General features: G+C 41.2%; 4 protein-coding genes across 6 annotated transcripts; 2 read left to right on the forward strand and 2 right to left on the reverse strand.

Annotated features, from left to right (window-relative positions):
• Positions 1 to 730: 730 nt before the first annotated feature.
• Positions 731 to 6,522, forward strand: chrna3 (cholinergic receptor, nicotinic, alpha 3). The gene is made up of 5 exons (XM_029458660.1): positions 731 to 871; positions 2,482 to 2,526; positions 3,872 to 3,981; positions 4,263 to 5,457; positions 5,576 to 6,522. Exons 1-5 carry the CDS (start codon positions 851 to 853, stop codon positions 5,702 to 5,704), a joined length of 1,500 nt encoding a protein of 499 aa, XP_029314520.1. The 5' UTR covers positions 731 to 850; the 3' UTR covers positions 5,705 to 6,522.
• A 1,072-nt stretch (positions 6,523 to 7,594) lies between these two features.
• Positions 7,595 to 10,719, forward strand: LOC115006338 (uncharacterized). 2 transcript variants are annotated; one of them, XM_029428531.1, is made up of 11 exons: positions 7,595 to 7,645; positions 7,740 to 7,775; positions 8,003 to 8,180; positions 8,258 to 8,578; positions 8,669 to 8,758; positions 8,981 to 9,005; positions 9,234 to 9,310; positions 9,621 to 9,657; positions 9,875 to 9,942; positions 10,027 to 10,092; positions 10,433 to 10,563. In XM_029428531.1, exons 2-10 carry the CDS (start codon positions 7,773 to 7,775, stop codon positions 10,071 to 10,073), a joined length of 846 nt encoding a protein of 281 aa, XP_029284391.1. In that variant the 5' UTR covers positions 7,595 to 7,645; positions 7,740 to 7,772; the 3' UTR covers positions 10,074 to 10,092; positions 10,433 to 10,563. The 2 variants fall into 2 exon arrangements, with proteins under 2 accessions (XP_029284391.1, XP_029284390.1); XM_029428530.1 differs by lacking the exon at positions 10,027 to 10,092 and having other exon boundaries at positions 10,433 to 10,719.
• A 1,973-nt stretch (positions 10,720 to 12,692) lies between these two features.
• On the reverse strand, positions 12,693 to 14,344 carry LOC115004135 (UDP-glucuronosyltransferase 2A1-like). Its single transcript, XM_029426073.1, has 3 exons — positions 14,300 to 14,344; positions 13,433 to 14,218; positions 12,693 to 12,707 (listed from the first exon to the last, which is right to left on the reverse strand). Exons 1-3 carry the CDS (start codon positions 14,327 to 14,329, stop codon positions 12,693 to 12,695), a joined length of 831 nt encoding a protein of 276 aa, XP_029281933.1. The 5' UTR covers positions 14,330 to 14,344.
• A 1,409-nt stretch (positions 14,345 to 15,753) lies between these two features.
• On the reverse strand, positions 15,754 to 24,731 carry chrna5 (cholinergic receptor, nicotinic, alpha 5). Of its 2 annotated transcripts, XM_029428468.1 has the most exons (8): positions 24,572 to 24,731; positions 24,068 to 24,208; positions 20,612 to 20,763; positions 20,431 to 20,475; positions 19,096 to 19,205; positions 18,316 to 18,493; positions 17,552 to 18,238; positions 15,754 to 17,459 (listed from the first exon to the last, which is right to left on the reverse strand). In XM_029428468.1, the coding sequence occupies exons 2-8, from the start codon at positions 24,156 to 24,158 to the stop codon at positions 17,301 to 17,303; spliced, it is 1,422 nt and encodes a 473-aa protein (XP_029284328.1). In that variant the 5' UTR covers positions 24,159 to 24,208; positions 24,572 to 24,731; the 3' UTR covers positions 15,754 to 17,300. The 2 variants fall into 2 exon arrangements, with proteins under 2 accessions (XP_029284328.1, XP_029284329.1); XM_029428469.1 differs by lacking the exons at positions 20,612 to 20,763; positions 24,572 to 24,731 and having other exon boundaries at positions 24,068 to 24,165.
• Positions 24,732 to 26,225: the final 1,494 nt, after the last annotated feature.

Here is a 26,225-nt window from a genome sequence, read left to right on the forward strand (position 1 = left end):
TGTTCTATCAGATTAGTGCGCTATAGGCTGCACAGTGTGCCTCCTATCAGTGACTGTGTGGCTCAGTGTCGCTCTCTCTCTCTCTCTCTCTCTCTCTCTCTCTCTCTGCTTCTCTCTGGAGCTGCAGACGCGCTTTCACTCTTCTCACTTTCTCCTCCTGTCTGCTCGGCGCTGCCGCTGACCCAGGATACAATTTAGATTTGATTGAGGATGAAAGACCATTTTTGCCTCGTTTTGCCCATCTGTTCATTACTTATTCATCTTCTACCAGGTAAGTATTAAGCTACTACATTAACATACCATCTTGTTACTTACTTGTTGCTTGACTTGTTTAATAATGTTGCCACAATTAATGATGCAATTAGTTTTTATTGTAGGATAACTGTGAATTAACCTCATGTGTGAACAAAATAAATTAAAATCCTACATGTAAGAGAAACCTTCTGGGAAGTCAAACTAATGAAGGATGGCTGTTGTTGTTTTAAAGGGAACGTAATATAATTGGTGCCAATTGGTGAACAACACAGCATGGGATTGCAAAAAAATGAAGAAAAGAAAAGTGGTTATTAATTAAAATCAGTGGGAAGTAGATTAAATATGAAGGCATGCACTGCTCCCCTGGACAGATGACACACACCTGGCTGTTATTCGCCTTGTAAGCAAGCTGTACTGTAAAACCAACTAAACCACATTGCAGTGACGGATCTGTGTGACCCTCTGATCTTATTCAGGAGGCTCCTGTTCAGATGCAGAGCACAAGCTCTTCTCTGTGATATTCTCCAACTACAACCAGTACATACGACCGGTGAAAAATGTGACCGACCCGGTCGTTGTACAGTTCGAGGTGTCCATGTCACAGCTGGTCAAAGTGGTAAGTAGAAGGTTTGTGTATGCTGTGGTCTGTTGTACATGTTAGTTATTATGGGCTGCTACTTTTCCACAGTCAGACATATATTACCATGCATAATGACCTGAGAGAAAATAACAAGGGATATTATAGACAGCATCAAATGTGGAAGGTCTGGGTTTAAGAAGAAATATCTTAAGACACCTGAGATACTAAGTTCGCCGTAGCCCCTGGTTTCGTATCCTGAGGAGGAAACTTCAAGATGAAAGAAGGGGGCAGTGTGGCTGTTTGGCCAAGACAAGATGTGGAGTGTCAGCTGTCTGAGTACCTCTCAGTTAAGGCAGCCTCTTTCACTCAATCACTGCCACTTCAGATGAGCACCTCTGGATTTAAGGGCAGGTCTTGCTGGATTTGTTAAGGCAGACAGAGACTTTCAATAAATATTGAAAGTTTTGATGAATCATACCTTTACATTGCATCATTCTACAGAAAAGCTTTTATAAAATGATCTGAGCTGACATAAAAGTATGCAATAATAGCCTATAAACAAGGTTGGTTCAAGAAGGTAAATGGATAATGTGTGGTCTTCCCATCTCAATCTGTTTTCCTTTACCTATTACACACAGGCAATCTTTTTTGTTCTTTCTCCAGAGAGATGGATCAGTATTGAAGAACCGTCTAGAGATGTAGAGTATTTTGTTATATCCTCCTTAACTCAGTTGATGTAGAGGGCTGCGGCACTCCCCGTGCTGATGGATGACTATTATTTCCTCCCCACACCTGGTGCTCCCAACCCAGATGCAAGTGGTATTGGTCAGCCTACACACGATTACTGCAGGGCTAAATGAGCTCATTTAGACCATCAATAGCTCATCGCAGAGGTGACTCAGTCATCATTTCACAATCAGGGATCTTATCACAGGCTCTGTGCTTGTGGGTTTCAGAACAGATGGTAACATGGACTGTTCTTTTAAAGAAATGTGCTTATTCACCTTCTTGCAAAAGTTTGATGACAAGATCAATACCACTCTTTTGTCTTATTAATTATTATTAAATATGAAGCTATAGCCAAGAGTCAGTTAGCTTAGCATAAAGACTGGAAACAGGGGGAAACAGCTAGCCCGGCTCAGCCAGCTCATTCATTAACACATCATGTTGTTTATTCCCTATAAACTATCGAATAAGCGTATTTCCCAAAATGTGTAACTATTCTTTCAAGTCTTAGGTTTGATCACCACATCGGAACATTTGGTCAGCCATGTTTGGAGTGTTATACAGTACCTGGTGAAATAGTGAAATACAATCATGCAACCTTTCCCCCTCAGTTGTTCCCCCTCCCCTCGTTCTGCACCAGCTTCACCACGGAGTTAATCAAAGTTAAGGCTCTGCTGCGATCCTCTGACTCCAGCTGTCATGTGGGTTATGCTCTAGGCGCAGAGGACCCAGGTGTGCCTCTCTTAATCCTCTTGTCTGGGATCCACAGAGGTCTGACCCTGCAGAAAGCACACAAACAATCCTCCCTGGTGAATTGAATAATCGATGGTGACAGAGTTCTCCCTGTTTTAACTTCAAGATCATCTATTGTCTTTTTCTTTGCTTAAATGTCTTCATTATCAATTCTGCTTTGTTCTCAGGATGAAATCAATCAGATCATGGAGACAAATCTGTGGCTGAGACATGTAAGTTTATGGTGCATGGCTGAGAAAATAGACCTTGAGCAAGGACATTACGTTTGGATCCCGCCTTCTGTCATACATGATTCTTCGGGGCTAGGCTGACACATTGAATTATTCATGGCAGCTGCTTTATAAACACATTGATCCTTCTAGTCCAACCTTTTTTGAAAGAAAAACAATCATATAAATCACATGCACTAAGATTGCATGGTCAATATTATAAAAAGAAAATGTTTAAATAATTTGACAGCCGTCTGGAATTCATCATACTTGCCAAAGACCATAATATTCCTTTTGACAGTGTGACAGAAACCTCTAAGCACCTGCTGTGAACCGAGCCGGAAAGATTAAACTGCTTTAACCTCAATGTATTTCACATTCACAAAGAACAAGTCTACAACAACAATGAAGCTGTGTCCATAAATGATGTATGGCTTGATGGTTTTGTCATTCACTCTGTCCCACATGGTGACTCTGCTGCCAGGATGCATTGTGTAGTGAACTTGTTTTGAATCAAATGAGGCAGGGCAGGTCACCAGGTCCCACATTACAAGTTCTGAGCGAATGCACATCTGTGCTGGAGCCATGATCATGCTAAAGGATTGAGCTGTAATTGATGTTTAGTGCTCAGAGTTGAAGCACTGTTTGACTTAATGTAATGTCTCAAGTGTCTCTAAACAATGTACAAACAGTGCACATTTGTACAATTGTACAATACAGCTCTCTGAGGTCGCTTTACTACTGTTGCTTTATGAGTCTCACCAAGATCCCTGGCTGTCCTCAAGACAGGATCAACAACAGTGTGAAAAAGGTCCATAAAACACGATGTAAACTGTGTTTAATTATATCTCCTCTCAGACTGCATACTGTGTAATCTCTGTTTATATGCCACAGCTGGAGATGACGACTTCTCGTTTTCTTTTTATGAGGGATATTTTACAAGAGAATGCATTTGAAATCAGTTTGAGTAGATTGGTATAGTAAACGATAATCACCAGGAGGAAACAACTGGGGCCCTCTTGCTTTTATATCAGTTTTGTAGCTTTATGAAGCTGTTTACGGCAAACTTGTTGATTAAAGCCCTGAACAATGTTCTTGCAGAGTTGGCATCCTGGCACTTGCTTTGTTTAAACGGGACATTTCACTCTATGAATGTCTGTCTGTTGGTCAGTCCACCACTGCCCACATTTTCTCTAGCGCCACGATGGGGTCGATATGTTTTTGAGTGAAAGGTCTCGCCAACTATTACGGGGAAAAACATTTATTTTCTCAATTTCGTCCAATATTTGTCTGTAATTTCTCTGACTTGTTTTTTTATGTAATTTAATCATTCTGTTTTGTTTTTCAGATCTGGAATGACTACAAACTCAAATGGAAACCAAAGGATTTTGGAGGTGTGGAGTTTATCCGAGTGCCGTCCAACAAGATATGGAAGCCAGACATTGTGCTCTACAACAAGTGAGAGTAACAATACATTAAAAACCTGGCTTAACACCTCCATTGATTGTTGAGTGCATTTACGATAAAGGATTGGCAGACAATTACAATCTCTATCATTGCTCATTTTACATTGCTCATTTTTTGTTTGCATATTCTGAAGGGTTTGAGTTAATGAAACCACGTGGCATCTTCTTCTGATTAATATCTCCAATAGTAAATTGATTGTATCCTTCAGTTTAATCTTCAATGGCTCATCTGTCTCCAACCTTCACCCTCTTTTACTCTTTCTCTCTCCACAGTGCAGTCGGAGATTTCCAGGTTGATGACAAAACGAAGGCCTTGCTTCGTTACAATGGAGATGTTACCTGGATCCCTCCAGCCATATTCAAGAGCTCCTGCAAGATTGACGTCACTTACTTCCCCTTCGACTACCAAAACTGCACCATGAAGTTCGGCTCCTGGACATACGACAAGGCAAAGATCGATCTGGTGCTAATTGGCTCAACCATCAACCTCAAGGACTTCTGGGAGAGCGGCGAGTGGACGATCATCGACGCCCCTGGCTACAAACACGACATTAAGTACAACTGCTGCGAGGAAATCTACACGGACATCACTTACTCTTTGTACATCCGCCGTCTGCCACTTTTCTACACCATCAACATGATCATCCCCTGCCTCCTCATCTCCTTCCTCACCGTGCTTGTCTTTTACCTGCCATCTGATTGCGGTGAGAAAATCACTCTGTGTATCTCCGTCCTGCTGTCTTTAACGGTCTTCCTCCTCGTCATTACAGAGACCATCCCCTCCACATCGCTAGTCATACCCCTGATTGGCGAGTACCTCCTCTTCACTATGATTTTTGTCACCCTCTCGATTGTCATCACTGTTTTTGTGTTGAACGTCCACTACCGCACACCAAAGACCCACACTATGCCCTGCTGGGTGCAGACGGTGTTCCTGAGGATGCTGCCCAGGGTGATGTTCATGACTAGGCCAGAGAGGGACCCCGAGAAGGTGTCAGCGGCCGGCAGTGTTCAGACCACTCATTTAAGGCCCTGTGCCATTCATTCGTCAGGTACTCTGCAGAAGCAGCACAAACCTCCGGCCCTGGCCTCCAGCGTGGTATCCAGCCTGACAAACCGCCAACGGCTTTACAACAACACAGAGCTTTCCAACCTCAATGACTTAAGTGGAACCCTAGGCAAAGGTGCAGGCTCTACAGTCTTGGGCTGCGAGGGCCGTTGCAACTGTTGCTGGCACCAGAGATCCAGCAAACTGCCTGCAGACTCCGGGGGAGGGAGCGGAGGACTTGGCAGTATCGGGGCGCTGACTGGAGGCAGTGCTGTCGGAGGGGGGAGTCAGTGCTCCAGCTCCGACTCTCTGGATGGAGGAATCATGTCCCTGTTGCCTCTCTCCCCTGAGATCAGGGAGGCTCTTGAGAGTGTCAAATACATAGCAGAGAACATGAGACTACAGAATGAAGCACAGGAGGTGAGTGCTCATAATCATAAACTAAAGATTTAAAATCTTCATAGGAAATTTGCTTTCAAGGAAACGATTACAATATCAACATATCATTGCAAATGTTTTCCCTGTGATCCTCTCTCAGGTGCAGGATGACTGGAAGTACGTTGCCATGGTTATCGACAGGATCTTCCTTTGGGTCTTTGTCCTCGTGTGCATCATGGGAACAGCTGGCCTCTTCCTCCAGCCTTTATTACTTTGGGATGACATTTGACTTTGAAGAAACAAATACTTCATTACATGTAAGACTCTTGGCTTCGACAATACAGAGCGGATCCAAAGTCAAGAAGAGAAGATGACCGTGTTTAAGGACTGTCCAATGTCGAGGACATGTTTAACAAACAACGGCAAGGACCATAGTGGTTAGTCCTTTCATTGTGTACAAACTAGCTCTGCTGTGGCAATATAATCTATAATTCATAAGGTAACACGCTTACAGAATCAATTATTTTGTAGAGTAAATATTTGTAACAGTGATTAAATGTACTGGAATTGAAACATTTCAAATTAGGCAAGTATGTACATACATTCACAGATATGCCTCTGGAAAGCTCAATATTTGAAGAACAATTATCTTCCATAACAAGAAAATCGTAAAAAAAATGTTTATTAAATGTTAAATACACATTGAGTGCCATGCCAAATATACCGCATAAGTGTGTTCATGTTTCTGATGTTCAAAGAGTGACATCATGTGGTAACTCTTAGCTACTACAAATTCTAACAATGCTTTGTTTTAAAGGATACGTCAGCCATTTCATCATCATCTCGGTTGTAACATATTCCCAATTGTAACATTATATGAAAAGCTATGCTAATACTTTATGGGTTTAAGGCATTCAATGCTGTTTGATCTGGATAGCATGACCTTCTGGAGAGGGTGACATGAGAAAATGTCGTACAGAGTATTTGACCTTGCACATTGGATATTTTAAATGCCCTGAAAGTAATATATATACAAAGAGGAAAAAACATCCTCTATAAATATACACCTTTTAGTTCTGTTTTACTCGCATATTTCTGTAAATAAATCTTTAAAATACTTACATAAAGGTTGACCTCTTTTGTATCAGTGGTTTCTCTGAACGACCAGCATTTCTGACCCTGGAAACAAAAGATGTGGGATGTTGATGTGATTTCAAGGAGCCCACGAGGCTCTGTTTATTACTCTGTTCCACATCCTCTGTGCCCCCTTGGAGCTAACAGTTTATTGGATCACAATCAATATAGAGAGCACGAGAAGTGATGAAGGACCTTATTGGATTCCTTTTCTTCATCCAACCATCCTTCCTGACCAAAACACAATGTTCTGCCCTTTCTGCACTGCCTCTTAATAGCTTGGTCATGTCTGATGCTGTCAGGGGTAAGGGTCACATTCTCACATGTACTTAAAGATACATGCCGCCATGGTTGCCATTAATTTTGCTCCAGGTATGTGCTGATGGTTATTATACTCAAATCACAGTCTCCATGGCAGAATCTCCTACATGCACTGTGAGTGCTGAAAGAGTCTTCTTGCATGGGGTCTCAGTTTGTCACTGTCTGATTCTTGTCAGGCTATTGAACTAAAAATCCGAGCAGATGGCGAGATATGTGATTACAAGAAAATCCAGCCCATATTTAATTGAATGCTGGCAGGGAAGCACAGACAGACAGTATTAGCTCTCTGTCACATCTGATAAGAAACCCCTGGCTAATGAATTGAATTAAAGCTCACTCAGAACCCGTGTGTGGCTGCTCTGCAGGAGAGCAGGAGATCTGCCGGACCGATACCGTATGATGTACAAAATGAATGAGCTTCTAAACGTATCAGTGAATGTTTTCTCATGTGTGCTTTTGAGAAGTTAAATGGTAAAACTGGCTATGAAAAAGGGTGAAAAGAACAACAATTAAAAAGGTTTTCACTTTCCAGAAGCATGCATGAAGACATTATAACCGATGATGTTTCATTTTGGATTTAAAATACTCATATGTCACAATTCACCACAGAATGAACAGGAAGTGGCTCCTTTTAGTTTCTGCACGTTTATTCCTTCAGCTGTCCGTGGGTGTTGACAATAATCTAAAAGTTGCCTTTGAGAGCGTTTCACATGCACTGTGCAGTCTATGGGTGTCACATCGCTTATAATCATGAGAATAATCATCATTCTTCTGTGTAAGTACATCGACAAGTGATACGTATTCAATGAGTGAAGCTCTGCATGCATTTTTAAGGAAGAAAGTATTAATTTTACTTATTTTTCTTCAAGACGCTCTCGCAGATCAGGTCACAAGCCAAACTAATGGTGAGTTTTTATTTCAGGATACCAGCTCTGTGTGCTCTATTCTCAATGTGATTGATTTGCATTGTATCATTTGTCAATTCTGTCTGTTTTAACTCATAGTTACAGATATTTTCCCTGCGAGGATCATCGCACAACAGAAAATTATAAGCGAGAACAGCGAACTTTATGTGACCTGCACCACATTTGGGCTCAAGAAACAGATCCTGGTTTATGTTTATTTATGTAAGGATGACCTTTGGATCGATAACAAGATACAGAGGGAAGAACAAAGTGACACCCTCTTCACCGTGCACAGAGTCGGTCTTAATCACAGTGGAAGCTACAGCTGTGTTTACTCCTTAAGGAATGATTTGCTTCCCAAAGTAGCGAAGAGAGGACACAACATCATTGAGATTCTGGTTGTATGTAAGGATTTTTCATCCCTATGAAAGCATTGTGTCAACGTTATTTCTCTCCACTCATTTGTCCTTTCTGCCGCACAGCCAATTTTCTCCCCGCAGATATTTCAGTAGCTGGGCCGTCCACTGTCGGCGAGGGAGACGATGTTACATTCAGATGTACTGCTTCTGACACCCTGCAAACAATTGATGAATGTCAACTCATCCACTCTTACCTGAGGAAGAATGACAGCATCCTCCAAGTGCAGACATTTCATGTCACCCGGAGGGAGGCCATTTTCACCATCGAAGGTGCCGTCATGAGGGATTCGGGCGATTACAGCTGCGTGGTGCTGCCATCTAAATGCATCCAAGAGCATGAGAAAACACTCTATGGAAATAACACAGTAGTGCTCAAGGTCAAAGGTGAGGGTGTTAGCTGCTCATGGTTACAACATGCAGTAAAGAAGTTTTTCTGTTTGCACATTTTTCATCATTTGTATTTTTGCTTTCAAGGAAATATGGACTTTAGGATGATTATCACGTGTGGAGTGATAACCCTGATGTTGTTACTGGGTCTGGGTCTGTGGTGGATCAACAAACGAGGTCAGTTGATCAGAAGGAAATCGAAAGGAAAATCACTCACATTTTGCAGTGTATAGTACGATCATTCACTGACACACGAAACAAAATATCTGTTATTACTATTCAGATCTAATTTATATTCTGTACGACACAGGCTTGTCACACCAACCCCATTGCAACCTTCATCATACAGTATGCATGCTTTATTATACTCTAAAATGTTTGTTTTTCCCCCTATTTCAGCTGGCCACTATTTGTCCAAGTCATTGTGAGTTTTGTATCATTGATGTTGTCTTTAAAAGCATTCTTTAACCTATGAGCAGATAAGCAGAGAGTCATGTAGATTTCACTTTTCATTGCTGTGTTCAGTGATTTGTGCTCAAATAAAAATGTTTGATGTAATGCAGGATGTTTACAGTGAATTAAAACATGCTGGCTACACAACTGAATCTGTCAGTGCTGAGTTGATTAAAGGGCTGATTGTGTTTTCTTACAGTGTGGCGAGTCTGCAGGCCGACATGGTGGAGGAACAGCAGGTGCAGACAGAGGGGGAGGATCTGGAAGCACAAGATGGTAGGTTGAAAACGGAATTACAGTAAAGGCAGACTCCGGGGACTTTGTAATGAAATCACCGATGATGACTTAGAAAAACAAACATATTATAGCTACATTCAGGTCTCTTTAAGTACACAATGTGCTTTTCATTTTAAAGGGTTTAATGTCTGTGGTAAACACTTTATAAAAACATCATTAATACATTGTAAATTGATAGTTATTTCACTGTTAACAAACAAAAAAGTGCTGAATAATTCTTTGTTGATTAGCAGAGCATATAGAACAAATGTAACCCTCTTCTATTCGTCTCTCTTTTATACATTTACAGTTTCAGAAGACTCTTTCAGCATGGAGCAGGACGAAGAGTAAGAATATAAATTAATTTGAATACAAATAAAATGATGGTGGAAGATAACTCCCCTTCTCTCTTCAGTCGCTTTGAGCCTGTGAACTGAGATAATGATGATTCGCTAATTAAACAGATTTCTGCTATTTAAATTCTTCAACTTGAGCTGAATAAAAGGTACACATCTTGTATGGCGTCTACATAAATACTTGTTTTTTGTTTGTTCATTTTCTCAGGTATCAAAACGTATCTGTTCAGGCCGTTCCTCACGCTGATGACTTTGAGGGAGTCTACAATATGATCAGTAAGTGATAACCCACTTTGTTTTATTACTGAAGTCGTTTTGCCTATTGAAGGTTAGTAGATGACTTTGATTTCTAACATGCAGATGATGATGATGAGTACGATGACATTGAGCTGAGGTGTGCCAACTGACAAAATTTGAGTGTTTAAGGTATTGTGAACTTTACCATTGTAGTGCAATATTCTCATACAAAGAGCACAGTTGGCAAAGTGAGAAGTGAAGCGAAATCCCATCAAAATAGTTTTTTAATAACAAGGCAGCATGGACAGAAACATAATAAAAGGTATAATATTAAAGAAGGCATTACACAGTATGATGCAGCTTTGTCCTTTCAGATGATCAGGTTTTTCTGTTCAGCTCATCTTACAGGAAAACCACATCTTTATTTGTAGCAGCAGCGCAGATGTGAATAGCATTCTGCAGCATTCTCATGACGTACACAAGTAAATGTACAAGCGTTCACATTTAACCGTGAACTTCTCTGCCACAGATGAAATACCAGATGCAACATGTGAGTATGCCGTGTCCTCGCGACAGAAGAAGAAACCCAGATCCACCGCTCACCTCATCGCTTTCAGACCACTTCACACTTCATGAGGAAGGAAATGAATGTTAATATTTAGAACGGAGGAATGAAGTTGTTCCGGAACATCTGAACTTCAAATGATTCTTATTCTTATTAATATTATTATCAGTCCAGCTGAACGGCAATACAGCAGGAGGAATACAAAATGTCCTCATACATTAAATGCTTACATGGATCCCTTTTTTATTTCAGAGGGGTCAGATTACATTTCACCTATTTAGTGGGGGAATACTTGACTTCCTGTCAATTTGTACAATACAGTTTTTTAAATAATAAACACTGCAGCTGTTGTAAATTGTCTTGATTGATTTGACTATTAAACATTATAGAAAACAAATATTTGTATGTTTGTTTATATTAACCGTGACATTTAAAAGATGAAAGATGAAGGTTGCAGAGAGAGCCACTTGGATCCACGCCAGCCACTGCAAGAAAGTACCAAATCCCAAAACACCTCACACTGCCTGAACTTCTAGAGACTCGCAGAGGGTGTCGTTGCATCTAACTGGAAGAGGTTAGCCTCAGTTTGAGCAACGTACGCAGTTACACTGCCCTCGAAAACATCCAACTTAGGAGAAGCCATCAAGTGACATGCAGACGAGACTCTGTGTCACCATCGAGGGATCTCCAACAGAAGAGAAGATGACTGAGGATAATCAACCTTACCCAGGTCGTATGATGGACAGACTGATCGAAAAATGTTTGAACCCTCCAATTATACCATGGAGTAAGATACTATGTGCTGCACTTGTATAAATCATTCTGTACACCAATAATGCTAGTTTTGCCTGTTGCCATTGGACAACTTTCAGGTGCGTCCCAGGAGGCTCATTCTCGTAGCAAAAGAGCCGAATACAAAGCTCGGAATCAAATTGCAGCCGGCTTCGAATCTATCTTTCTCTTTATCTCGACGAATAAGAACGTAGATTGGATAAATTACATATATATTACAATCAGCAACGCTTCATTAATTACACGTACGATGCGATTAAAGGTTTCTCCGAACAATTAGAGGCCACCACCCTCATGGCATGGCAAAACAGAATGGCACTGGACATGCTCCCAGCAGAAAAAGGAGGTGTGTGTGTGCTCTTCGGTGATGCATGTTGAACTTATATTCCAAGCAACACCGCCCCAGACGGGTCAGTTACCAAAGCACTCACAGGACTAAGATCTCTCAGAGCAGAATTGGCTAGAAACTCTGGCATTGACACTTCACTCACAGGTTGGTTAGATGATATATTTGGACAATGGAAAGCAGTAGCTATGGCTATATTTAGCTCTCTCATTGTTCTTATCGGACTGTTAAGTCTATGTGGATGTTGCATCATTCCCTGCGCTAGAGGGTTAGTGATGAGAGCAATAGACAGATCTGTTTCACACACAATGCTAAAAACTGAGTCTCTGTCTTCTGAAACAACAAACGAACCCGACCTCTATCCTGATTTCTATCCAAATCCCCATGACTCACTCTCCGACGCCAGTTTTGACTCAAACAATTATGTAAATATAATCTCCTCCCTTCACAAACGTGTTCAACACACGTTTACAGATACTAATACAATTGAATCCCTGTGATAACTTAAATGAATAACATGTATAACATACTAGTAAAAATGTTGTAGACTATTATTTTGTTTATGTGATCATGTGTATCAAAAGGGTGGAATGTAATGGTCATTTTTATCTCGTCTTGTACTGTCGTATTCTCCATATGCTCATCTTATGTTTGTCCTACTTACAGCGATTAGGACGAGAGTACACTCGGGTCACGTCAGCTTGTATTCTTGTGTCAGCTGGATGTGCGTAGTGGCACAGCCGATGGTCTGTAAACATTGTCAGCCACTTGATGACTATATAGTCTAATTGTAGTCTCTGTTCGTTGAACTTCACTGCAGACTGCTTGACACTCTGTTGTAGAGCTCACTTCTTTAACCAAGTATCTTAGTAACAGAGATAATGAAAGAACTTCATACACTTCTGTCTTTGTTTTCTCATTTTGTAATGATTCAACACTAATCAGTAAACTACGAGCCGCCTTATCTGAGAAGAAAGGCGATCTATCCGCAGCAGTAGCTGTAATGACAAACCATGTTCTTCATGAGATACCAATTAAGAGGAGCATCCGATATACGTGTCGCTGCCGCTTTACTCCCATCTCTCATTACTGCTGCAGCTCCTGTGGGAAATACAACAGAGGAGCTGATGGACAGAACAGAGTTTGTCATCAGTGTGGGCATTGCTGTAAATATTCAACTTCTGTACATAATAGGAGCTTTAACTGTACGCCTTGTTAAGTACGTTTCATATTGATTTTTCATTGTGACCATGTGAGGTCACTTCACGTGCTAAAGCATTTCCTTTGGGGGAAAAACCACCACACTGCCATTCAGCTCGAACATGTAATACAAATGTTTTTTATACTGTGACTGCTGTCACAAAACAAACTTGTAATCAGATAGCAAATGTCTCTGTTAGCTTTTAATAAGCATGTCTAAGTGCTTGCTGTGCCTGCTAAACCTGAATCTGGATTGTGTCACACTGTTTTTCACCCTGCACTTCCTTGGGAGGGGTTGGTCTATTCTCATTGTTACATGGCTTTGGAAAAAGCCTCGCACAACTAACCTTTATCCTGCATGGAAGAGTATAAGAACAAATTCCTTTCATGCAGTGAAGGCTCACATGTGCAACCCAACTATAATTCCCCTGCTGCACCTCAGGGGGATTATAGCCAGTGGACATTTTAGAATTAATTTCTTTTCAGTTAATAAAAACATCCTAAACATGATTATGTATAACATTATTGTACATCAAGTAGGACAGAGTTCAGTGACTTGTCATTTTTTATTTGTTTTTCTCGAGACACACACATCTGAAAAACACAAGAGGGAGAAAAGTAATTGCTGCAACAGCAGCCAGAAAAGAAAGAAGTACATCTACGGAGTGGTAGGAATACCAGGGCAGTCTGTAGGACTCTGTCCTCAGGTGAGCTGCACCTTTGTGTCTCATGACAAACTCTATCCAGAAGAGGGCGGTATCCAGAGGCTTCATCGGCTGATCTCTGTGCAGCCTGGAGAGTCTCTGCATGTTCATCCTGTAGGAGGGCTCATTCAGGACTTCCTGTATGGCATTCACAAAGTTGTTGTCTTTGTCCACTGTGGCTAATGTAAGAAGCTCAGCAGCTCCTCTCTCCTGCAGACGCAGCAGGTTGTCGTATTGGTCAAAAAACACAGGCAGACCCACAACTGGGACTCCGTGATAAATAGCTTCTTGAACTCCGTTTGTTCCTCCGTGAGCCACAAACAGTTTGATCTTGGGATGTCCTAAAAGGTCATTCTGTGGCATCCAGTCGACTATCAAAGTGTTGTTGCCCAGAGTGGCTGGTCTGTCACCTTTATGCCTCCAGATGACTTTCTGGGGTAATTTAGCAAAAGCAGCAGCGATCTGGTTTGTCATGTCAGCGGGAAGTTCACTCACAAAAGACCCCAGAGACATGATGATGAACCCATGCTCTCCAGAACTCTGCACGAACTCCTCCAGGTGTTCAGGAAGAGGTTTTGGTGGTTTACACTGGAAGCCTCCAATATAGACAACATTAGGCATGGTGGGCCGAGGGAACTCAAACACAAAGTCCACTCTCATCAGCCACAGGTCTGCTCCCTGTAATAAGTCACTATATCTGACTTCTGGGTCAAAGAATTTATCACAGACAGCTTGATACTGAGGGCGGATTAACAATCCGTCCTGAGCTTGCCAAATGACAGAGAAAATAAGATTTGTGACTCTTTGTATGAAAGTCATTTTGTCTGACAGTCCTGAGCCAGTCAATGGGACATAAGATAAAGGAGAAGGTGCAATGGCCATATGTCCCTCTCCGCTAGTTATCCACCGCACATTATAGACCAGAGGCAGCTTAAGAGCGTGAGCCAACATTATACCAGCACCCCATGCCGGGTCAGTAAGCACCAAGTCATACTTACTCTCCTTTAAACTACTCATTAAGTCTTTATCTTTAAACATGCTGGTAGCCATTTTGCACATTATTCTATGCATGTTAAACATTGCCGTAAACATCTCGGCCTGCAAAGCTAGCGAAGCTCCAAACTGAGCTCCCTCCTCTTTCTATATCAATGATCTTTTTCAGGATCGGGTGAATGAAGTCAGTGATTAAAGGCTTCAGTGACAGGAACTGTGATTGTCTCAAAGTGCGGAGAGTCATCCTGGATGTACCAGCTTTTATTGGTTCGTACCACATCAACAGAGTGTCCTCGAGAGTGGAGAGCTTTGATCATGATGTCCATGTTAACCCAGTGGCTGCCCTCTAAAGGGACTATCAAAATCTTCCCTCCATGACAAATTCTCCACGACAAGAACACGATGGATAATAGGAGAAGAAATGTTGCATTTGTGTGGGCGGCCATCTTTAACCTGAAAGTAAAGAAATAGATACAATCATCATTCTTAGTCAGTCTGGATATCAAATCTAACTTTACATGCCTTTAACTGTTCCCAAAACAAATACAAATCTAGTTATATTAAATTACATGCAAGATTGATCTGTAACATACCTGTTGTACATGAAGTAGCTCCGGGCATGCATGTGCTTAGATGCTGGTGTGGAACACCAAGGAAAGGAACTACTGAATACATAACTAGAAATTCCACAAAAGCTCACATAAGTGGATTATGGATAAGCTTTTCTTTGGGCTTTTCTTCAGGGATGGACAACAATGTGACCTCTTTGTTGAAGCTGTGGGCAGAAATGTGTTACAGCTACTTATTTGTACCTCCTTGTGTGAATTCTGTTCTGATTTTTTTATTTATTCTAAGTAGCACATAGCTTTCAGTGTTTCATTTATAGTCAATATCATGCTCTGCTTAGAGGAGGATCTTCAAAAGGATGCTCGCACAAAATCACTAATAACATGCAAAGTATTTGATCCTTCAGGAAACAGCCGAAGGGATCCAAATAATTGTGTGTACCTCAGATCAACATCTCTCCGCAGGCAATGATACTGACAAACCAAAAGCAATGCCTAATAGCAGTGCGGGGCTGTCTTAGTAGTTCATATATTGTTAAATGCCATACTTAATATACGTTGGTTTAACTTTCTTTACTCTCAGGATCCCGGACCAATCTGACTTTTGGATACATTTATTTACTAATGCCAAGAAAAGAATCCATTCAACCTACTTGTGGTGCCATAATGTGCAACTGTGCCTCAGATGCATTGCATGTTTTGGGATTGATTTCAGCACTACATATATTTTTTCACCAGTTCCATGCAAAACCTTTTTACCTATTAGACAGGTGAATGCAATGTGCAGTGTCGGATGAAATTGAAAGAATATTGGGCCTTATGTTAAACTGACCAACTCAGTTTAGGAGCCCTCATTTTCTTTTGGACTCTTCTAGATCTCTTCACCCTTTATTCGTCTCGTCCATCTGTTTTTTTAAAATACAAATACAAAACTAAATGCCCCACAGACGTTATATGTGCTTGTTTTTTGTTTACAGTTTCTATATTTAGTGTAGCAGTAACTGGAATGTCACAAATTGCATCACTACAATCACCAATATGTTCATGCTGGTGGTGCCGTTGTTGTTTTTTCAGCTGTCCTGTGAAGATACGGCCATGAGGAGGCAGTGCAGCCTCATCTAAAGGCTGAGCTGCTCAGCTGCTGGAGCACAGAGAGTCTTTTCTGGTGCTTGGAGATGTTGATAGTGGCGTAATAAACCTAAGGCTCTTTATCACATGTCTCTATATTATATCCTCTGAGGTATCTGCATGCAACATCAAGTAACAAGAAAGATTTCTTTAGGTAAAAACATCCTTGACCCACAGTGCCTCCACACGGATCTGTTATTAAGACTCGTATTACAGTCCCCGTAAAGAATACAGGATTTGTCCTCAGGCAGAAAGGTTGTCAGGGAAATTCAAGTCTGGGCAAGAACGTCCGGCTCTCTTTCCCACGCACAGTCAAGCAGAATGAATAGAGAAGCTATTAAACCCTGTGTCTCCCTAAAAGGGAGTGTCTGACCTGTGTGGCACTCTAATGTATTATCTAAAGATCGTGCTCATGTAACTGTGGCCCTCTGAATGTACACAGGAGGAAAGATCACTGAGACATACAAGTCTTTTATTAGAAGGAATGTGTGGTTCTATGATCACTTTCCTTGTCCTTGCTCTTTATCACATTTGTGAAAGTAGAATTACAGTTGAACCATCACATTTATTTTAATTCTGCCCCACAGATAAAGTGGTCATTTTTCCAAACCCTACATATAGCAGATACGCACACATAGAGTAGTATGTGAAATGAGAATTCTCTATCTGTTGATCTGGGTGGCACGCTGTCATAAAATCTCCCTTACAGAGATTAATTAATTTGTTTTGAAATGAATTAAATGAGCCTGCAACCTTCATAAACACAAGAGCCAGTAGTTGGACATTTATCCCAAATTATCTATGATTCTTCTTATCATACGTGATACATCAATTGAGTCTGTTAATTTATCTTAATACATCGTTCAAAATCTCTCAAAAACAAACAAAAACATGTCTCTGAGAGATACACTAAGCAAACAAGGCCTCAAATCTGCAGCTGAAACTCTGGCACAGCTGTAGCGTACAGACTGAATGTGGAGAGGACGAGCAGGACCGTATCTAAGTTGTAATCACAGAATGTCAGTCTTTCAAATCTCAAATATGACCCACAACAAGCTGTTAATGTGCTTTGCCTCCATTAGTGGTTAGTTGAACTGCGGCTCTTAGAGGGTACTTCCAATATGGTTAGGGACGATGATGCTGGCCCATTTGTAAATAACCGGGATGAAGAGGAGAGCAGAGCCCAGGATCGACACCAGGAGGAAGGCCCAAAGAAACACTCGATCCAGGACCTGGGCTACAAATTTCCAGTCTTGAACCACCTGGAGCAAAAGAGAAGTGCATCACTTATCACTAATAAACATTTCTATTATTGCCTATGAATGTGCAAATACACAACATCTGACACACTCACCTCTCTGACCTCATTTTCTTTAACCACATGCATGGTTATGTAGCGAATAGAATCTAAAGCTGCTTGTAGGTTATGTCTGGTGTAGAGCAGAGGTGTAAGTTCAGATTTTGAGTTCTTCATCATACCCAGTCCTCCTGCTCTGGCTAGTTCAGCAGGAGCGTAACGGTCCACATGGCTGCGCATGCACAGCAGCTTAGGCAGTCGATGCAGGAAGATCCTCCTCACCCAGGGTGCCATGCCATGATGTGTAGAAGAGGAGCGATGGTGGATGTTGATAGCAAAAACGGTGATGACGATGGAGAGCGTGACGAAGATCATAGTAAAGACCAGGTACTCCCCGATGAGAGGGATAGCCTTCGAAGAGGAAGGAATGATCTCTTCGATGACCAGGAGGAAAACGGTGAGCGACACCAGAACTGAGGTGCAGAGAGAGATCTTCTCGCCACCGTTGGATGGCAAATAGAAGACAAGGATGGTGAGGAAAGACAGGCCAATGCAGGGGATGATGAGGAAGAGGGTGTAGAAAAGAGGCAGCCTGCGGATGATGAAGAAGTAGGTGATGGTGGGATAGGAAGAGCTGCTGTCTGTCCTCAGACCACGGCTGCCTGTAGCCTTCACTATCTCCCATTCACCGTTGTCAAAATAGTCCTGCTTGTCCACATGGAAGTCCTCCAGAGTGATGTCCACCTGTTAAATATGGAGTGAAATCTCATGTCAATCACTGGACCCAACTAACACTGATGTACTGTGGAGTAGAGACTCACCTGGGAGCCATCATATGTCCAGGAGCCAAACTTCATTGAACAGTTCTGGAGGTCAAAAGGGAAGAAGGTGACATCAATGATGCAGGCTGACTTGTAATTGGCTGGTGGTGTCCATGATATGGTCCCATCATACTTAACCACTGCCTTGGTGACAGTACCTTCAAAACGCCCATCTGAACTGTTGAAAGATTTATTCATGTAAAATATTAACTGATAGCTAGATTACCTTATTTTATAGTCATTGTTCAGATTTTCTGACACATTTAGAATATTTCAGTTTGAAATCTTTTTTTCTGTATCCTTTGAAATTCTTCAAAGACTTTTTATGATACAGAGCTGTCAATAGCTTTGTCCTAATCCTGCAGCCGCAGCCTTCGGAGGCTGCATTTCTAGACCGATAGCGTCACAGCGGCCGCGACAAGGCTGCCATTTTGAAGACATCTTCAAATGCAGCCAACAACTGTTAAAAAACTTTAAAACATTACATTTTCATTAAAATGATTGATTACGTGAGGGGATGTTAGTGATGCTAACCGATGATGCTAGCTAACCAGCTGCTTGGAGCTGCTGTAAAGCGTTTAAGATCATCACTTTCAAACGTAAGAGGTTCAAAAGTTGATTTATATTTTACAGAGATTGTGACGAATTTATAGATAATTTATACTTCATGTAGATAAAAGATAAAGAATTTCTCAGTATGGTCAAGAAATAACATCCATTTTGGAAAATATAAAATGCATCACATGGATGTCATTTCCTTCCATATATAATGGCACATACTTATCATACAATACAACGTCAGGGAGCCAGATCCTGTCAGAAGGGACTCGGATAGTTGTGATGCCCTGATAGTCATCCGGGTTCCATCTGAGCTTTCTGTCAAGCCACTCCTAAATTAAGGAAAACAAGTTGTAGCAAAAACTTATCAAAAACATGGTTTGACATTTTGGGAAATACGCTAATTCAATGTCTTGCCAAGAGCGAGATCAGAATAGTGATAACACTCATCTGTCTGTAAAACAAGAAGCTACAGCCAGAAGCAGCTAACTTAGCTTAGCACCAAGACTGAAAACAGGGAGGGAAAGCTAGCCTGGCTCTTTGGTAACAAGATCTGCCCACCAGCAGCTCTTAAGCTAATGTCTTAATTAGCTAGATGTACAGGTGCTGGTAGATGGATTGTGTTACCTTTGGAAAGCTGTTTCCAGTCTTTGTGCTCAGCTAAAATAACTAGCTGCTAGCTGTAGCTTCATCTTTACTGCGCAGACGTGAGAGTGGTATTGTTCTTCTCATCTAACTCTTGGTAAGAAAATCAAAAGACATAGTTTTTCAAAATGTAAAACCTTTCCTTAGAGTTAATACATATTGTGTAATGTTATATTTTGCTAGCATACACAGTTTGGTCCAGCTCCAGGCCACAGGAAAGGGTAGGCTACATGGACAATTAAATATAGCACAATGTACTGTTATTAAATTACTAACTAGCAAATCTGTTTGATTCAGCTTCGATATGCTATACATGGTAAGCCTTGTGAAAGACTAAGCTGGAGGGTAAACCTGTGTATAAACAAAGCTTAGTATTCATTTTCTAAATTGAAATGGTGACCGCCAAAGGAAGGACATAAATACAATTACTAAATCTGACATACTTTGCAAATGACATGTATGATAGATAGACATCCACCACTGGGGGCAATGCCCTTCCATCACTCTTTTGGCATGAGGCAATCCATCACTGTGAAAGGGAGCAACTGACCCAAATGGCAGAGTCTGGTCTGTGGAGATAACTTAAAAGATGCATGACAGACAGGACACCCGAGGCCATGAATAAGGCTGACAGGAACAGGAGAGGGGAAGAGGCGGCTTGGGGAGGCAGGTGCGTGGGCACAGGGCCCAAAGGACTCATATAGATGAGGACTGTCAGTGAAATGCCACCAGACCAGATTAAAAAAGGGATGACTGGTTGCCTCTAAATGCCATAATGCCAGAGGTTGTTGTTTTTTTAGTTTATATTTCCTCAACCATAAAATGAACACTAACAACCTTAAGAACTTTACCTGCATGTTTACTGATGATAGTTAAATGTAATGTTTAGGTTAGATGTGTTGCTCTACTTGCCTGTTTCATCCACACATTGGTTGTCATTCGCTGATTTTTCTCGTCCTAGAACAGTGAAACAACAAAAGTAATTTTGAGTTTAGATCCCATTCTGACTTTCAACCCGACTGTTGTACATTCATGGGGCGTAGTTAACACCTCAGAGACTCAAGACTCAATGATCAGTGCTTTTCTTCCTCACCACATCAACTAGCTGGGAGATGGCCAGTCCGAACTTCACACGGATCGTCTGGTTTAGGTATTCCACTGGACGGACCCATTTCTGGTAGTTTACAAAGAGGTATTTGAACAGTTTGTCTTCTGCTTTCGCAAAAGAGGAGAGTTTTGGAACCCCTAAAAGGTGTGAAAAAATGTGACGGTTAAATGGAAAAATAACAAGTTTATACTAATTTGCAGATAATTCAGCAAATACAACGGCACCTTTGATTTATTCAGCAGTCCCATGCTTTGTAATTAATCCATTTACAGTTCGGTTTTTAGCAATGCTTTCAAACAGCCCTGCATTCAGCTCTCTGACCTTATTACAGTGTTTATGTCATCTATAGTTTCTGGATATGACCTCTGTGTTAAAGCTTTGGTTTCAAGAGGCCGAGAAACTAAAGCTTTGAAGAAAGGACATACTGAATATACGTTGAGCTCAAGAATCCTTATGATATACAATGTATTTGACCCCTGTCAACAGAGAATGAAGGTAGCCTTTATTCAGTTAACAGCCTGTAAAGGAACTATTATCAAAAAGAAGGATAATATTAAAAATAGCAGTCATGAGTATTCAGTGTTTATATCATTTGGCTGCTTGCCTGTAAACTAGAGCCAACATCATAGCATGAAATGTTACAGTTTACTTTCATGAAATGAAAACACAGTGAAAGGGTTAAAGTTCAACGAACAACACCAAGACTGGACAATACCGAGGTAGCGACATGTCAATCACAAGGTAGCCATGCCCTCAAGCATACAACGCTTCATTGTCTATTTTACTCTAAATCAGGGGTCAGGCCAAGGACCCCCAAACTGGTGTAGCGTGGACCAGGGACCCCCTACACCCCCACACCTACAGTCAGAGACGTTTTGTAACTGATGGTGCTCTAAATGGTACCATCAGTTACAAAATGAAGACCATGCTGTATTAGGGAAGACTAGCAATTGAGACCATAAACGTGTCAGGGAAATGTGTACAAAGGTAAAGGTAAAAAAATATTTTTGCAACCAGTGGAATCACTCCTTGCTGGATATTAGAAAGAATGCAAGTTTAAGGCACATCGGCCCGTTTTCAGACCTATGTACTCTGTCCAGCTAACATGCAGTAGTGTCTCAAATAATTTCCAGTCTCGTCTTTATGTTATCACTTATTCAAAACAAACACTTTGGTAACAATGAATTGCACACAGGCTTATTGAGGAATGTTATATCAACTAAGCACATTTAAATATGATTGGAGAAAGCATTGCAGAGATTTGGTCCACTTCCTATTTACTGCATGTCCTTCACTTCTACAGTAAAAGACTGGTTTGCACTGTGACTCATATGCATCAGTGATAAATAAAATAAAAAGAATATCTGGTGCCAACTCACATTCAGCGCTTGATCAATGTCTTTCTATAAAATCGTTGACCTTCTATCCATACATGCATAAAAGCAAGACATCATGGCATCATGTTCAGTTACAAGATCAGTGTAATTATATAAAGCAGTGACACTGTTTTAATCACAGTCAAACTGGTGCATTGTTTTCCTGAAGCAGAGCTCCTCTACAGTGTAGACACATATTGATTACATTTTGAAATACACTCCATATCTTTCATCCCGCTCTTTAAATCTTTCACCAACGCGGTTATAAACTCAATTTATGGATGGAGTTCATGGCTGGAAATCTACCTCAAGACTGACCACAAATGTATGTTGTCACCCTCATCGGTGTGTGCGGATCGATAAAGACAAGACTGCAACACCCTCAATCAATGACTGTGTGATAAGCAAATTCATCATCTCTTCAGCCTCTCACCCCACTATCACTTGCTCGACTGAAAAGCAAGATGCAGAATCAATGCAGCTTGATTCAAATGACTCTGTTTTAGTGTATGATAAATAGAATGTATAGAGTTAGAAAATACAAAAAGATAATGTCTGTGCTATAAGGTTAAGGAATTTCTTATTTGCACCCATGCTGAGTAAAATTTATATTTAATATTAACACATTTTTAAGACCTGAGTCAATACTCTCTTCAAGGTGCAATGGACAGCATGGCAAAACATAAATCTAAATAAATTAAACATCTAATACATAATGTATGTGTAGTGTGCTACCATACAGGTGGTGAGCATTAGAGTGAGACATGTTGCGACAATCAGCCAAATATGCAAAATATCAATAACAGAAAGAGAGACCAAAAGATTGTAAAGCAACCCATCAGGTGCATACACATATGACCGTATGCATAAACATACTTTGTACATGCATACACATATACTGTACAACGGAGACATACACACGCACACATATATACACGCTGTCATGGCAACAGTGGTTCCTCTCTTCCCTCCTCTCTTGCTAGAACATACGGTTAATCTCTGGGTTGTGCATACTGTACTTACCTCTAGCATCAATCCTCACCTGCCCACACGCTGTCACTACAGAGTTCACCTGACCCGGTCATCACAGAATAAAGGACAGCTATCAGTGGCCTCGTACTTTAGCCGAACAAATGTTATTCTGTTGTTCGTTCCTGTTGTTGAACCTGTTCTGATGACTACCTGCAAGCCTCACAGCATTGCGTTTCATAGGACTGTCCTCAACTAAGGAAAATCTTCACTCCACAAATACTCATAACATAACATGACATTAAGTTTCTCCACCAATATTTGGGACTGAGTTTCTCCACAAACTATCACGTAAAAGCATCACCAGTCTTTACCAGAGATGTGCTCATAAGTTACTTGTAAATAAGTAATTCAGCATGAAAAAGGCAATAAAAAAACGACTAAATTACTAAAGAAAGTCGACTGGGAACAAAATGACCAAGTCAACTAATGCAGAAGAGGGGGCACCCCTAGTGCTTCATACGGAAGTGCCCCAAAACGAAGCCAACATGGACGTAAACCCACATTAAGTGCATATGGTCTTATGTTGTTAATGCACACTATTTTTCCCTGAGTTGTCCAGTGACATGAACACTCCCAAGTCGTGACCATCAGAATCTTTCCCATCCATCCGATGTTCCGATGTTTTCCTGGTTTTCTGTGTTATTGATTCTGCATCACGTAGCAAGGAAAACTCATGTAAATGGTAAATCCTCACAAAGTCAGCCAGAGGACGAGGTCCAAAATCTATGAGGAGAGCTCAATAATTACGGCTTCTATGAGGCTGAAATCGTTAATTCCCCCCCCCCCCCCCCCCCCCCCCAAAAAAAAGAAAACTACCTCAACAACTGTAAAACTTGATAGGAGAAAGTAAGTGTTTGACTTGGCAAGCTCTCTTCACTCTTCACTGACCATCTGCCAATTTCTACATCTTCTTCTGATTCTACATATCCACTAGAGTCCAACTTATCTTCGACTACGCCATCTGTCACACTGAGGCTATTACATTCCACCTGGGTAATTTGATGAGGCTTTCCCAGTCCTTGGAGAAACTTACGCAGCGAGTGGCACAGGTGGCAGCAGCACAGCAACGGCAGCAGCAGCAGCAGTGCAAGAGAGGTGGCTGCCCCTCCTGCTCTAAGCATCATATCAGAAGTGGCACTGGATCCACACAGCTGGTCCCTCGGGCATCACAGAGCTGGAAACAAAATATTAAAAACAGTGGTTATGAAATAACTGCAGCTTTTGTGTACAACAGGCAAACATCTGAGTTTTTAAGAATATCGTTTTTTTTATGCCTTGGGCTAAGGGTTCAAATCCCAAGGCAGCCAACCCTGCTCCTCTCTGGTAAAGACACGTTCAATCACAGTTACTGATTTCAGTGAATCGGCTGTGTAAAGCTTAAAAACCTGATGTCATCCATACTAAATAACAAACTGCATTCATCACACCTTTCTGTAGCATCCTTCACAAGCCAAGAATGCAATCTATCCATCACCTGACCCTCTCAAAAGTAATTAATACATTTCACACAGTAAGCATTCAAATGCTGTATACATACCCGCTCTGAGTGTCTTCCATTAACACCCAATCCAGAGTGGCAGCGGTGGTGGGAGTCTTGACGACAGCGACAGTGCTGCTCTAGCGCTCCTCCATTCCATGCAGGTTCTTTCTCTCGCCTCATACAGATGCTGCTTCACTCCCTACTGCCTCCGATTGTGCACAGGCACGCATCATCTCCTCCTCCTCCTCCTCTTCCTACAGAGAGCCCGCCCCATTCCGACCCCCCCCCCCCCCCCCCCCCACCTCCCCTTCTCCTAGCATTCTGTGGTCACTAATCATAAACAGGGATAGTCGCCCCCTCCGTGCAGCCACCTCTCTGCCTCTCCACAGCAGCATGAGGGAATCACAAGTGCAGCTCTACCACGGAAATGCTGCTTGTGATGTGATGATACACGTCCTTCTGCATGTGTGAGTGTGTCTGCTTCCATGGCGACAGCATATTGTGGGACCCAGAGATGCTGTATGGGTTGGGGGTGACATAACCAGCTTGTGTTGAAAGATCATTTAGCACCATATACATATATATAGCATGAATATTTTTGTTTTGATGATGATCTTGTTTTTCACTTTTTATTATTGGCTTGTAAAACACGATACTATTAAATATCTGATGTTTGCATTTATGTTTGATTAATTAAAAACTGTTTACTTTATCATTATTGTGTGGAGCTATGATAGTCCACACACTGAGTCAAAATATACAATATATTTTCAGTCTTAAGAAAAACGTATCTCTTTATCATCTTATCAACTCTGTTTGGTCAATATCTTTTGTAATCGCTCTGAGCATAAACACATTGTTTAAAGACTTGATGCATGTGTTAGACTAATGGCTGAGAATAGCCAGCCAGGCTACAATTTAATTTTCTTTGCAGTGTAATTACATAGTCTTAAAAAGGATTTTTCGGACCACAGTTATTAAAAATTAAAGATAATTCTATGATAATTTGTTCCTGAAGTAACTGTTCGATCCATTGGGTGAAAAAGTTTAAGAAGCTGTTTGTAAAACCAATCTTGTTTCATCAATGTGACAAGCTCCCTTTTAATATTGAATGCATGAAACAAAGTTCAATTTGACCTACTGTATGTTTTATAAACTGTGAGTGTGTGTGTGAAAACCATTCAAACCACCGAACCAATCAAAATATACTATAAACATATAGAGACAATATAATTCAAACATATTAATATTAATATCGTACACAAATAAGACATACATTGCACAGTAAAAAATGCAGATTTAAAAAAAGTCTGCAGATATCGAATTGATTGTAATGAAAATAAACAACTATAATGTTTTGATATTGTGTGTCAGTAATTACATTATATTACATCACAGTTCATTTAGCTGATGCTTTTGTCCAAAGCGACTTTGGAGACTCTTGTCCACAGTCAGGTAAATGACAGAAGGAGAGGAGGGATCGGGCAACAAAACAGACTTTAATGTCAACAAAAGATTGCAACAGACAGGGGCTTCTCCTGCTCCGCTTCTCTGCATCTCTCCTTCGCTCCTTCGCTGGTTCTCTGCTGCTCGGCTGCTCGGCTTCTTGGCGTCCTCGTCTGGGACCCAGCCTACTGTAAGAGGAACAGAACCAGGCCATCATCATGCTTTTATTATGTGACTGATTACCTGGTTCCGTTCAGCTGTCTGG

This window comes from Cottoperca gobio, chromosome 3 (assembly GCF_900634415.1).
Source record: "Cottoperca gobio chromosome 3, fCotGob3.1, whole genome shotgun sequence".
NCBI classification, from domain to species: Eukaryota; Metazoa; Chordata; class Actinopteri; order Perciformes; family Bovichtidae; genus Cottoperca; species Cottoperca gobio.